Source organism: Capricornis sumatraensis, chromosome 7 (assembly GCF_032405125.1).
Source record: "Capricornis sumatraensis isolate serow.1 chromosome 7, serow.2, whole genome shotgun sequence".
Classification (NCBI taxonomy): Eukaryota; Metazoa; Chordata; class Mammalia; order Artiodactyla; family Bovidae; genus Capricornis; species Capricornis sumatraensis.
This window is the reverse complement of record NC_091075.1, coordinates 28,882,757-28,897,950: the sequence shown is the minus strand read 5'-3', so window position 1 is coordinate 28,897,950 and position 15,194 is coordinate 28,882,757. Positions and strand designations below refer to the sequence as shown.

At 35.6% G+C, this 15,194-nt stretch overlaps 1 protein-coding gene across 2 annotated transcripts in view; it reads left to right on the top strand.

The window, feature by feature from the left end:
* Window positions 1-15,194, top strand: part of RAP1GDS1 (Rap1 GTPase-GDP dissociation stimulator 1) — a 156,505-nt gene that overhangs the window by 65,910 nt on the left and 75,401 nt on the right. For both annotated transcript variants that reach the window (XM_068974817.1, XM_068974816.1), the window contains exons 3-4: window positions 5,159-5,281; window positions 10,910-11,035. In XM_068974817.1, coding sequence (XP_068830918.1) covers window positions 5,159-5,281; window positions 10,910-11,035 — 249 coding nt within the window. The remainder of the gene's footprint in view (window positions 1-5,158; window positions 5,282-10,909; window positions 11,036-15,194) is intronic.

The window sequence follows — 15,194 nt, the reverse complement described above, 5'->3', positions numbered from 1 at the left end:
CAAAAGATGCTAATCAGATGGGATCTATGGAACTTACACTCTGATTAACGTGGGTGGTAGAAAGGCATTTATTAAAAGAGAATATTTTATAATCCTTCTTGGGCTTCTGGCTTAGCCGGGTTCCCTGCCATGAACTGCTATGGAGAATAAAATGAAAGGAAACGAAAGAGGAGAATTGATTTGAGGAATGTTGAACTTGAGGTATTTATTCCATATCCAAGTGCACATGCTTTGTTTTAGTTGGATAAAGGGAGAGAGAATTTGGGATTTGTCTGTGTAGTAGTAAATGAAGCCTTGCATTTGAATCAGATTTCTCAGGCACGGGGCCAGGTCTCTTGTTATACCTTATTCTAAAAGTCTTTCCCTTGAGAAATAAATAGTTCCCCAGAGACAAGGATACACATGGCCCTTGAGTCATGTTCCTGGTCCTTGCTGTCAATTCCAAATCCGAGTCTTCTCTTCACAGTCAGTCACAAGAATCCTTGGACATGTAAATGAAACTAACAGTTTCCTATTGTTCTTATAACTAGAAGTAAACAATACTGTGAATCTAATCCAAGTACATTTTTAATCTAGTAGAGTCGTAGTAATAACAGTCTTTATTTTTGTTTTTCTGTCTTGGAGTTTACTGTAAATTGGTTATCAAATGCTTTTCGTTAATTTATCCTCATGAAAGCAGATGCTAACGTAACATCATAAATGCAACTTATGATAGTAGCATACCTGAAAACCTCCTCTTGATATATAACTATAATGCCATTATTTCAGTGTATTTACTTGGCAGCTTTGTTGGGAACTTGAGCCTTTCTCCGGCCGTCTCTTCAGTTGTGAGTCCTTCCCACTCCACCTGCTCCTGCCTTCTGCTGGCTTTCGCCCTGAGACATGAGTTGTGCTTTAGCTTCTCCTCTCCCTATAGCATTGTAGCCCAGCTTCTTGATTTACTTTTCTTTCAAGCTTCTCTGACCCTATTGCCTGGTGGTTGTTTTTTTTCTTTCTGACTCTGGCAATTTCATAACAAAGCTGCATTTTTGCCCTCGGGAGGTCAGGCGGAGTCTGAACATACGGCTGCAGAGACCAGAATGAGTGCCTGCACAACTGCAAGGCCGCTATAATGGCTGTGGCTCCCACAGATATTATTCTAGAGAAGCAGTTGCCCTTCGTGTCTGGGTCCTTCAAAATTCAAGGACTGCCAGCTGTAATTTGTAGACATACTCAAACGTTTTTATGGCTGCACCTAAATGTGAAGGGGGGAAGTTGGATTGATTCCTGCAAACATTTAAAAGGAATGCATTTACAGTGTCAGTAGTGGTCTGGGTAAAGATAATGAAAAGTGTGCCTTTTTTTTTTTTTTAAGAACTGATCACGGCTCTTTTTTTTTTTTGCAAGCAATCAGAAAGCCATTCATTTAGACCTGCATACACCACACTCACTGACTCTCTTAAAATCATTTCAAGGATGTTCACAGATATCAGAAAAAATGTTTAGTTCACAGATACACACTGTAATATGGAGTAGAATGCCAGTGTAGAAAGCATATATGGAATGAGACTGAAACTTTATAATTATTTATTGGATAGTGGCAGTTTAACAGGAAGCAGTATTTGACTCTTTGTTTTCATGCCAGATGAAAGAAGATAATTCCCAGCTGTTTCATTTAAATTCTAGACCTACATAGAAATCCACATGCTAGCAAGTTAAATAGAACTCCTTTTCAGTTTTTCTAAATGGTAAGTCAGATTTATATGAAAAACCAGATTATATTTTCTCTGACAATAGTATTAAAAAAGATACTATCCCCAAATCTTGCTTCATTGTATTACAACTGTCCTTCCAATACTTTGGATTGTAATCCATGGAAATCCATCAGAGTGCAAGAGTTTTGTATTGTTTTCTTTTATTCCCCTTGCCCCTGACATCAGCTCTGATGTTAAGCCATTCTTTTAGTTATAGTTAAAATGAGACATGCATGGGTGATTTGCAGTTAACTCCTCGCCTCCACACACACAAATGCCTCAGCCTCACATCTAATCATGATTCATGCCTTATGCCAGATTCTTGCTGTCATCCTAGCACCGGCAGATGGTGGGACATGACCCCTGGGGCAGTGTGCCCCAGTGTTCTAAGGTTGTACATCTTTTGGTAGCAGTGGTCAGAAAAGGAAGAATTTTAATGTGGCAAATTTTTTCTTTTGACTTCTTGCTTTAAAAAAATAAATTAATGGAAATTTGGTGTCAGATTTTCAGGTGGTACCATGAAAACTTATTTTTTAATCCCAGAAACAAAAGTGAAAAGGCACATTGTATTTTATAAATGGGCTTGCTGAAAGAAAGGACAGCTGCTGTGTTTATATTTTATCATGCAAACTACATTTGTAATAATCTGAATTGTGAGAAATGAGTGAGTAACAGCATACAGAAAGACAGTTTCGTTTATTTATGCTAAGTACGTTTGCTGTTGTAAAGAATGGCACCAGTGGATGCCAGATGATACACGTTGAGTTGTTAGTGTAGTTGAGTCTGAATTTGCTCCTTATGCTCTAAGATTAGTATGATTGGTGACTTTAGACAAATTTGCTTCATCTTTCTGGACCTCTGTTTCTTCACCTAATAGAAAATGTTGTTTTAAAGTATCTCCAAAATAATCCTTTTTATTACAGAACATAAAATGTAAGAAACCAAAATGGTATTAGCTGCTTTAATGTCTACTAGGCCTATGGTAGAAGAAGGAAATGCATGGATGGAGTTTCAACATTAACTAATCCTGATTACTTGATCTTTTGTACTGGATAGATAAACATACACATAACTACAGTATTTGCAAGGGAATGTTTTTAAGATAATAAATCCATGGAATTTTTACAAATTTCAATTTTTACAAATTTTTCCATGTGATTTTTCTATTGATTCAGCCGTTAATTCTAGCTTCTCTTGATGACGTTAAGAATATTAAAGCTCTCTAACCCAGAATCCTGGGTAGTCATGGGTTGCACAGAACATTGCTGTTTCACTTTTTGACCAGAAGCTATGATTAGGGCTGCATTTTGCATTCAGTAAGCATGCACATACAGTTACTTATGTATGTGTAACTCAGTGTTTCACCTTACTATGCATGAACAAAAAGTTTTTCTATTCTTTTATTGTAGATATTGTTAATTCTATTTCTCTTTTTAAGGAATTGCTGGTCCTTATTCACCAAATCGATTTCAGGGTTCTTAATGGATTGGGACCCACAGTTTGAAAAACATTGAGCTGAACAATCAGCACTTACTATAAAGAAATAATTATTTTTTAGACTTTCTCAAATTATTAAAAATGATTTCCTACTCCATTGATCACAGCAGCTGTCATTTACTTAACAAGAAGTCTTCAGAATTCTTTTATTTATATGTGTATTCAAAGGCTATAAAAGATATTGAGGAGCTACACATAGAAACAACATTCAAATGGGGTGTCTGTGAGTTTGATATAGCTTTGGATGGCCTGTCTAATTTTAATGTTCAGAGTTGTGTTCCTGTTTTGCTGGAAACCTGGCATGGAGTGTCTTGCATGGGAGTTTGCTGGCTCTTGGATGGAGCTTGGTCTCAGGGTAGGTATGGGAGGCTTTTGGGTGGGCTTTTGTCATTAATGTTCCCCAGTGTCAGGAGTTCTGTGATGGGTCCAGAGTTCTGGAGTTGAACCTCCTGCCTCTTGGGTTTGGTCCCTCTCTTATGGTAACATCAAGAGTCTTCCCTCCATACAGCACAGAAGGCAAAACCCCTAGGTTAATGATGAAATGACTTTCCAGAGCCAGGAACACCCAAAGAGATTCATAGTCATATAAAGAAGAGAGGAGGGAAATAGAGGTGACTAGGGGAAGAAAAGGGAGAGTCAAAAGGGAAGAGAGCCATCAAGCCCATGATCAGATCCTTCATTTTTAAGAGGTTGGTTTGCCTTTCTGGTATCTGGGTCCTCCGCCAGTGTTCAGAAGTTGTTTTGTGAAAGTTACTCCACATACAGGTGATCTTTTGACCTATTCGCGGGGGAGAAAGTGGTTTCCCTGTCTTATTCTTCCGTCATCTTGGGATTGCTCCCTAAATAGAATGTTTTAATGAGCCTTATAACTTCCTATTTTTAAACACTTGGCATTCCTCTTCACTGTTCAAAGTCAAATAGTAATTTTAGATTTTGTTTCCTTGAGCTTTTATTTCCATCATCGCTCCGGGTGTTACTATTCCAGGTGTACATCATTCCAGTTACTGCTTAATAGGTCATACTTTTTTACATGAAGTGGCTTGGTTTCATGCAAAGGCTCTTCATTTGTAGTTTAACAAAGATGGAAAACAAAGAAAAGAAGTAGGCCTTTTGAATTTCTATATAACCGTATAGAATTCAGAATGAAAGTGAAAGTTGCTCAGTTGTGTCCGACTCTTTGCAGCCCCACAGACTGTATAGTCCATGAAATTCTCCAGGCCGGAATACTAGAGTGGGTACCCTTTCCCCTTCTCCAGGGGATCTTCCCAACCCAGGGATTGAACCCAGCTCCCACATTGCAGGTGGATTCTTTACCAGCTGAGCCACCAGGGAAGGCCAGAATTCTGAATACCATGGCCTTATTGCTGCCTAAACTACTTCCGTTTTTCGTTAGTGGTATTTTGAATAAGTTTTGTGAGAAACACGGTAATCATATGGAACTGAATAGTCTCTTCTGTCACTCCATATAAAATGATATGAGGTGAGTTTTTTTGCACATGTAATTAATTGCCACTTTTAATTGCTGTAGTATTATTGGAAGTCATAGAATTTATATGTATATAATAATACACTATTAGGAAACTCAAGGGAAGTAGAAAATAAAGCATTCCTACTCTGAATAGACAGGATTGGAAATAACATTGAAAAGTAAGTCTGGTATGCAAATGGTATATTCAGAAAGGATTCCTTTGTAATCTGACTGTAGGTTTACAAAAGATTGTATTAAAAAGTGTTTTGCATAGGGAAAAACTGAAGATAAAAGCAGCTTGTGGAACTGAAGATAATTTTATATAAATGCATGCATTTTAATATAAATAAATAATTTCTACTATAGATGGTGAAAATTCTTAAAGAATTTACTGTAGATGTAATTGTCAGTGTTAGTGTTGAAGAAGTTCACTGAAGCTCTTTGTATGTATCTCTTTCAGATATGGAAACAAGTGAAAAAATCCAAGGAAGTGGAATACTTCAAGTGTTTGCAAGTCTGTTGATTCCACAGTCCTCCTGCACAGCCAAAGTAGCTAACGTCATAGCAGAAATAGCCAAAAATGGTGAGGTTTTCCTCAAGAACTTTTCTGCTGGGAACATCTTCAGTTTTACACCCTACTTGTCAGTATGTTTTATTAATTTATGTTTCCATTTTGTAGATTAGACCTTTTTAAAAAAAATTTTCTTTGTTTTTCTTTCCATTAACTTTTTTTTTTCATGTAATTGTTTAAAATGACTGTAGTCATTCTGTTCATACATTTCTCATTTGCTATTCCATTCTGTCAGAGTTGGAGAAGGCAATGGTACCCCACTCCAGCACTCTAGCCTGGAAAATCCCATGGACGGAGGAGCCTGATGGGCTGCAGTCCATGGGGTCGCTAAGAGTCGGACATGACTGAGCGGCTGAGTGACTTCACTTTCATGCGTTGGAGAAGGAAGTGGCAACCCACTCCAGTGTTCTTGCCTGGAGAATCCCAGGGACGGGGGAGCCTGGTGGGCTGCCGTCTATGGGGTCGCAGAGTCGGTCAGAGAATAGTCAGTTAAAGAATTGCACTGCTCGTCCCTGCTGTACCTGTATCGTTCATTACTTTGGTTATGGGATTCTTGAATTGTCATTGAGTCACTGATCTTCATTGTCACAGGAGACCTTGCGTTTTTCAGTGTATACGTTGTTTTATGTTATATCCAGATAAACTCACTTTTTTTTTTTTGCCTGACCTACTGACAAACCTACTGACATGGCACTTGACTGCAGTAGTGAAGTCAGAATACATGCTATGTTTTCTGAGTTCACCTTTGTGAGAAGCATTTATTTCTTAAGTGTCCACGTATATATACTCTGAAGAAACAACCTCAAAGCATGGATTATGTAATAGCCATCCCGTTATATATGGTTTATATCCAAGGGAGAGGGGATGCGTTGGAAGATATTTCAGGGCTATTTTGTAGCAGAAATATTTGTATATGATTTTAGTTCAGTCAATTTAAGAAAAACACTGACTTAAAAACAATTTCTTTTAAACTTTTAAACTTTAGAATTACTTTACTGGTTTCTGCCATACATCAGCGTGAATCAGCCACAGGTATACATACGTCCCTTCCCTCTGAATCCTTCCTTCCATTTCTCACCCTCCTGCTGCTGCTGCTGCTAAGTCGCTTCAGTCGTGTCCAACTCTGTGCGACCCCATAGACGGCAGCCCACCAGGCTCCCCCGTCTCTGGGATTCTCCAGGCAAGAACACTGGAGTGGGTTGCCATTTCCTTCTCCAATGCATGAAAGTGAAAAGTGAAAGTGAAGTCACTCAGTTGTGTCTTGACTCCTCGCGACCACATGGACTGCAGCCTACCAGGCTCCTCCGTCCATGGGATTTTCCAGGCAAGAGTGCTGGAGTGGGGTGCCATTGCCTTCTCCTTCTCACCCTCCTAGGTGGTCAGAAAGCACTGGGTTGAGCTCCCTGTCCACAAGCTTAGTCACTCAGTCATGTCCAGCATCTTGTGGGCTGCCGCTGCCCCACAGCAAATTCCCACTTGCCGTCTGTTTTGCATATGGGAATGTGTTTGGTTCCTGCCACTCTCTCAGTCCGTCCCACCCTCTCCTGCCCCCACTGTGTCCATCTGCGTCTCCACTGCTGCCCTAGGTTCATCAGTACCATCTTTCTAGATTCCATACACATGCATTAATAGACAATATTTGTCTTTCTGTTTCTAACTCATTTCACTGTACAATAGGCTGCAGGTTCATCTACCTCATTAGGACTGACTCAAATGCATTCTTTTTTTATAGCTAAGTCATATTCCATTGTATGTATGTACCACAATTTCTGTGTCCATTTATCTGTCAGTGGACATCTAGGTTGCTTCCATGTCCTAGTTATTGTAAAAAGTGCTGCAGCAAACATTGAGGTACATGCATCTCTTTCAGTTATGGTTTTCTTAGGGTATATTTCCAGTAGTGGGGTTGTTGAGTCATATGTTAATTTTATTCCTAGTGTTTTAAGGAATCTCCACGCTGTTCTCCATAGTGGCTGTGTCAGTTTACATCCCCACCAGCAGTGCAAGAGGGTTCCCTTTTCTCCACATCCTCTTCAGCATTTATTGTTTGTAGATTTTTAAAATGATGGCTGTTCTAACCAGTGTGAGGTGATAACGTCATTGTAGTTTTGATTGGCGTTTCTCTAATAGCGAGGGATATTGAGTATCTGTTCATGTTTGTCCTTCTGTATGTCTTCTTCGGAGAAATGTCTGTTTAGGTCTTCTACCCATTTTTGATTGGGTTGTTTGCTTTTCTGATTTTGAGGTGCATGAGCTGCTTGGGTATTTTGGAGATTAATCTTTTGTCAATTATTTCCTTTGCAGTTGTTTTGTCCCCTTCTGACGGTTGTCTTTTAATCTTGTTTATTGTTTCCTTTGCTGTGCAAAATCTTTTAAGTTTAATTAAGTCCCATTTGTTTACTTCTGTTTTTATTTCCATTACTTCATGAGGTGAGTCAAAGAGGATCTTGCTGTGATGTATGTCAGAGAGTGTATTGCTTATGTTTTCCTCTAAGAGCTTTATAGTTTTGACCTTATATTTAAGTCTTTAATCCATTTTGAGTTTATTTTTGTGTACGGTTTTATAAAGTGTTCTAGTTTCATTCTTTTACAGATAGCTGTCCAGTTTTCCCAGCACCCTGTATTGAAGAGGTTGTCTTTTCTCTATTGTATATTCTTGCCTCCTTTGTGAAAAAATAAGGTGGGGCTTTCTGTCTTGTTCCATTGGTCTGTATTTCTGTTTTTGTGCCACTCCTGTTCTGTCTTAATGACTGTAGTTTTGCAGTATACTCTGAAGTCAGGAAGGTTGATTCCTCCAGTTCCATTCTTCTTTCTCAAGACTGCTTTGGCCATTCAGGGTCTTTTGTGTTTCCATGCAAACTGTGAAATTTTTTGTTCTAATTCTGTGAAAAATACCATTGGTAATTTGATAGGGATTGCGTTGAATCTGTAGATTCCTTTGGGTTGTGTAGTCATTTTGACAATATTGATTCTTCCAAAAACATGGTATATTTTCCCATCTGTTCGTGTCATCTTTGATTTCTTTCATCAGTGTCTTCCAGTATTCTGCATACAGCTCTTTTGTCTCTAGGTAGGTTTTTCCCTAGGTATCTTACTGTTTTTGTTGTAGTGGTAAATAGGATTATTTTCTTAACTTCTCTTTCCGATTTTTCATTGTTAGAACCACTGACTTCTTAAAGCAGTTTTTAAGCATAAAGGAAGGCCATGCTAAATGCAGTAGCATTAGTATGCCTCTGTTTCTCAAAGTTTGATATTATTTTTAGTCTTTTTATTTTAGTAAGTTGCATATATTATACTTTAAAAAGAAGAAACTTTAAAATTCTGGTCTCAGTTTTACACAATTTTATACATTGTGTAATCACTATGCAGGTGGCCTTGTAAAGTACCAGTATATGTTATTTTTGGTCCAGTAAAACAGCTTGTTCATGTGTGTGTTACCAAAAAGAATTGCCATGAAATTTTTTAATTTGTTTGTTGTTGTTTAGTCTCTGTGTCATACTCTTTGCAACCCCACGGACTTCAGCATTCTAGGTTTCCCTGTCCTTCACTGTCTCCCAGAGTTTGCTCAAACTCATGTCCATTGAGTCAGTGATGCCATGCAGCCATCTCATCCTCTGTCGCCCCCATCTCCTCCTGCCCTCCATCTTTCCCAGCATCAGGGTCTTTTCCAGTGAGTCAGCTCTTCACATCAGGTGGCCAGAGTATTAGAACTTCAGCTTTAGCATCAATCCTTCCAGTGAATATTCAGGACTGATTTCCTCTAGAGGATTAACTGGTTGGTTCTCCTTACTGTCCAAGGGACTCTGAAGAGTCTTCTCTAACACCACAGTGTGAAGCATTAAAACTTGAGCCCTCAGCCTTCTTTATGGCTCAGTTCTCATGTCTGTCCATGTTTGTTGGCAGGTTTCATTTGTTTAGAGGCGCTCGAAATATATGTTAAATTTCAGTGAGGTTCTATATTGGTAAAGCATTTTTTTGGTTGTTAATTAAACCTGATCATCTGCTGTTTGCATGTACATCTAAGCTACTATGGTTATAATCACTATGCTCTGCCTTGGATTTGAGCTGGTCCTACATGTTGAGAAATTCTTAGTGGGTCTAGGAGTATTTCGTGTACTTCAAGCAGATTTGAACTGCTCTGAATAGATAGGGATTACCTTGGGACAACAAAGAACTCTTGAGGCAGATCTAGTTTGAGAATGAAACCCCTCCAGACATTGTTAACCTAAACCAGCCACTGTCTAAATTCTTCTTAGGTGCAAGGTAGCTTGATTTTTATATCAAGTAGTTTATTTTTAACTTCATTAGAAACACAGTATAATTTCCAGAAATCAGTTTTTATCTTTAAGCTTTTTTCCTTAAGAATGAACACACACACATAACATAGATTGAGAAATTTTTTAGCTGATTTTGAAATGGGTTGCCATTCCCATATGATCTCACTGAGTAATATCAGTCCTCATAATAGTTTGTCACAGTTTCTCAATACCTCTGCTGCTAGAGCTTGCTTCTAGTAACACTTTAGTAGATGACAGCTCTGTTTCAGAGACATAATTAGTAGCATTTATACATTTAATTAGAGGCTTGTTAAGGGCCTGTCACTAATCCCTGCTGGTTAAAATAAGTGGGACCCAATTTAAATGGTTGTTTATTGCTTAACCACCACATTGTTGTTGCTGTTTTTTTAAGTGACTGGCTGAGAAAATAGATTAGTGACTTCTTTTTAAAATAAATATCTTCAGAAATGCAACATAACCCAACAGAGGTATTAACTGGGCTTACATTTCTTCTTGTTATAAACTTGGCAATGAAAGAAAATTGTGTGAACTGGAGAAAAAAAGAAATTAGAAGTTGATAGGTTCATCGTTACTCTGCTAACAGAAGAGAAATATTAGCATATACTTGTTAGATTTTGGTTAATTTTGTTTAAAATTTTGTTTAAATTTTTATTTCCAAAAATATCCTCTAAAAATTGATGTAACTGACTTTGTGCTGATGTTCATAAACCAGAGGATTATTAAGAAGTTCCAGGTACAAATTTAATGTGGGAGCATAGCTATGAGCATAAGTTACAGTAAGAGATTTGATACTTTTTAAAGTAAGTATTCCTCTAGATAACAGATTTAAGATGAATTTGGGACAGAGAAAAAATAAGCAGAAGAGAAAGTTTCCATGAATATTTCTTCCTTTTTAGAATTGTACTCTTAAGTATCTATTAATAATAATAACAATATATTTCTGAAACTAGGTGCTATTTTGTGTCTACAGTGCTAATAAGTGAAGTTGTAAAAGCAAGTAAAAACTTTAAATCTTTTTCTTCTCCTCTTTCTCCTCTTATAACATGCAGTTAAGAAAATAGTGATAAATTAGGATAATGAAAGTTAATGAAAAATTGTTTTGGTTTATGGTAGAGGCTATCAACAAGACAAATATGATCCCATTCATTTTTGTATACTTATTTCATGAAATATTTAGTAGGGTTGTAATAGTACTTTTGGACAGCGGGGTGTACTCTTCAAATAGCAAGCCATCTTAAACATTTTAATAAGTATTAATAATAAGTAAATATCTAATTAAGAAAAGTTATTTATGTAATTGTGAATGTTTATATTTTTAATTAACCATATCTCTTATTTTCAGAATTTATGCGAATTCCATGTGTGGATGCTGGATTGATTTCACCACTGGTGCAGCTGCTAAATAGCAAAGACCAGGAAGTGCTGCTTCAAACGGGCAGGGCTCTAGGAAACATATGTTATGATAGCCGTAAGTGTTGACATAACAGTGGTATACTTACAAACTTTTGTTAAGAGTCGTGACTTCTGTAATAATTCTGCTTTGAGTGTTAGCACTGTCTCTTCTAGCCGAAGACATTAATGTGGGGGCAGTATGACTTAGTTCTGCTTATGAAACTTGAACTGATGGAAATTTGGGCCATAGTATTCTAAACTAAGACTTATCTGCCATGAATTTTTGTATGTGTGTGTGATTTCACAAATGATATTTTCAGAAGAAAGTAAGTAAATTTCTAAGTTTTGGAGCTTTTAATTTTAGGGAAAAAATATCTTTTCAGTTAGGCTTTATTGAACTACCATCTCTGGATGAGAATGCTTCTGAACACATTTTTTAGTTTCTAAGTCTGTCCAAATGCATTTTACTTCCTTGCAATTCAGTAAAGCCACTCATAAAAACCATTATCTTTCAAGAGCTAGATTGGCTTATTGCATCTTGCATTGACTCCATTCTATTTGTCATAATGTCGTCGTCATCCTTACCACTTTATACAATATTACTGTTCCTGCTAGGCAGAGAGAAAGCAAGAACTTGGGGATGAGTATAGATATTGCAAAATTTTTACATTTTCTACCTTTTCTTCCCATATATATGCAAGTGAAATACAGAAAAAAAATCTTGAGTATAGTCAATTTACTTAGACTTATCCTGATTTTCCTTTGATTTCTATTTTCAGAAAAAAAAACACATTTTTAAACACTCACTTTTAGCATCTCCTAAGAATTTATTTAATTCAATAAAGTCACAAACATATTCATTTATGATAAAAGAAATATATAAAAAAAGATTGAAACCATAGGTTTCAGTTGTAACTTCTCTGTAGCAGTAGTGATAAGGCTAGCCTCATTTATTCTTTCCTTACTTTTTCTGAAATATCATGTTATAGCTGAGGACATAGGTATCTTTTATTATGAATTTTAATTGGAGAATTTGAGTCCCCAGTATTGCTTATAAATTGACCTTACTTTGCCTTCATTCCAGTTCTTACTTATCCTAGGGTATTAGCTTTGTTTACAGAATCTTAGTGCTTATGTTTATGACTTTATGCTTTCACATTTAGAGTTTTTATTAAACACCATAGTTTATTATACTACCTTTCAACAATGAATGTGTATTTTATATGATTAATTTTAACAATATGCATTTAATAGAGCACTGCAAAATAATAGGTAAAGATTGATTGCAGCTATTTGGAACACAGTCATTACTCTTTATTCTTCTGTGTTTGTTATTAGATTTTAAGGCTATCAAGTATTCTTTAATCTTTGTTCAGTTTAAATAGTCTTGAATTATGCATTGCTTGAATATCATAGGAATTAATCTGTTTTGAGTACTTTTGTTCTAGAGTTTCACTTAAAATTGGCACAATAGAAGAAATACCCATAGTGATCTATTGTCTCATCTTGCTATGATTTTTATGTGCACAGAGTAATTTTATTTCCTGTGTACTCTAAAGAACCTTAAAGTTAGGGTAATAAATGTCTAGTTAATAAGATGATCATTTTTGATGAAACTGAAGTCCATTATAATACTGTTTGTCATATCCGTTTACTCTGTTCTTATGAGGTATACTGTCTGTAAAGTCTGTGGCTATGCTTTAGGCTATAAAGTAAATATTTTTGTTTCATTTATTTATGAATATAACCACTTTATTTGCATTTAATTCAATGAAAATTATAGCTGAATAGAAAATTAAGCGTAGTGAATACAGACTAATTTTTATAGTTTTAGATCTTCTTTAAGGAAAATGAAGTTAGTAGTCTTAAAATGAATAAATAAAATTTATTTCTTTACAGTTTATTACTGTAAATCATGTGGTAAAATGTGTTCACTGTGCCATGCTATCTTAAGCGTATAACTTCCATAATACTATATGCTTTCTTATCCTTTTATTTGAAATTAAATTCTATAAACTTATCAGTGATTCTCCAGAATAGTTGTAGGAAGAGTAGGCCCCTTTAATTATAAGAATGATAACAAAATCTAGAAATGTGATGCTATGTGGTTGATTTTTTAATTTAATTAAAATCCATTGACATTTTATGACAATTGGGAGTTTGAAAGAACTAAAAAATTAGATTTATCTTTTTACAAAGTATTAAATAACTTCCATTGTAATGAATTAATTAACCTTATTCCTCCTTAATAATGTAATACTTCATTCCTAAAAGGAGAATAGACAACTATAAATGACAGCCTTGTAAATAAAAGGAAAATTCTTCTTACAAATAACATGTGATTTAAAATTTACATGTGTATTTTATCAAACATACCCATAGGACTGATCAGTTTATTCTTGTTTTACAAATGTATTCCAAATAAATAATCTTTTAATGAGGGTTTCTTCAGAATTTTATTGGGCCTACAATACATAGTAAAGTCAATGTATGGATAAAGTAACATAGAGAATTCAGTATTAGAGATAAAAGCTTAAGCAATGTGTACATATTTATAGATTTTTATTTGATAGTTAAAACATAAGACATTTGCTAGCATATTTCAGTTAAAAGTTTTTTCTTTTTTAAAGAAGAGCTCTAACTGTAGAAAGAATTACACTTACCACAAAATTCATGGCCATCTTTTGAAAAAAGTAGGTCAGATTTCAGTTTTACCAGTTTTGACAGTGCCCCTTTTAGGAGCTCTTCCTAATGGAAGGAAACTGTCTTATATAATCCTAACATCAGGTAATAGACTGATAGAACTGCTAAATGGGACGGAGTGAGGCTTTGTTGCTGATGAACTTTTTGAATCCCAGTCTCTCTCTTGGATGTAGAGATGAAAAAGTCACTGAGTGGGAACATTTTTCATTTAAAATGCTTAGTCTTTTTCTTGTGCTTCTAGTGAACTGCCAAGGCATTTATGGATTTCTCTTTCCAAGTATACAAACAGACTTCTGATATAAGAAACATTTTAAAAAATTCTTTTACCTGTAACTTTGCCAAAAGTACTCTTTTTATAAGAAGTTTAATACCTTTTAGATCAAAGAAGAGAAAAAAATTATATTTTAATTTGGAAAGAAATCAGCAAAGCTTTGATGGGATATGTTAGGGGGTGTGTTTATAGCTTTGTATATTTAAAATTGCTCATATACTTAAATGATCTTATAGTATTGAAGAGCTTCAAGTTAAATTCCAACTCAGTGTTTATAATTTGCAGGGATAAATTAGGGACTAGAGTCTCAGCTTTCTGTTTGTAGATTTTACTGCTTGAGGTCAGTAAATAATTGATATTGGAAATACTGGTTAAAAAAGTCATTTAGTAGAGGCTAAAAGAATATGATTGCATGAAATTAAATATTTGCACCTTTTATATACCAGAGAAAGAATAATATACAATTCAAATTATGTGTGCATGCACCAGGTTCCTCAGTCCATGGGATTTTCCAGGCACTAATAGTGGAGTGTGTTGCCATTTCCTACTCCAGAGGATCTTCTCAACCCAGGGATCGAACCCACATATCCTATATGTCTTGCATATAATATATATTAAAATTAAATAAATATACCTCTTTATAGAAATAATATTAATGCTTGTGATTATATAATTAGTCCTATTATTAGAAATGTGCCCACTTAAGCTTGTATTATATGCTGCTCACTGAACAAACTGAGGTGGTAATCTGGAGAAGGAAATGGCAACCCACGGGGGAATCCCATGAGCAGAAAAGCCTGGCAGGCTACAGTCCATGGGGTCACAAAGAGTCGGACACGACTGAAGTGACTTAGCTGCAGCAGCAGAAGGCTTGCTGAAGCTAGTGTTTATGAAGTGAAATAAATACTGTTTATTTCAATGACTTCAAGAAGTATAAAAAGGAAAGGGTGCCCAAGTATTCAATACATGTGTGGACCTATTTGTATCTAAGTGATTCTAACTATGCTACACTATTTCTGTATAAGGAATAAAGAAAAAATCTATTATTCTAACTGAAAATGCTAAAAATAATTAGCAATAACTCTGTAATATTTCATGATGTAAATTGGTTAGATAAGAATAATACAAACATGCTTTGAAATGTCTAAATAGTTAGGGTATATTTACAGCAGTTATATTCAATATGGAACTACTAATACTTATGTCTTGCATTTAAAATAAATTTTTATTTCAGTGCTATAAATTAGGTTAAATATTTGAT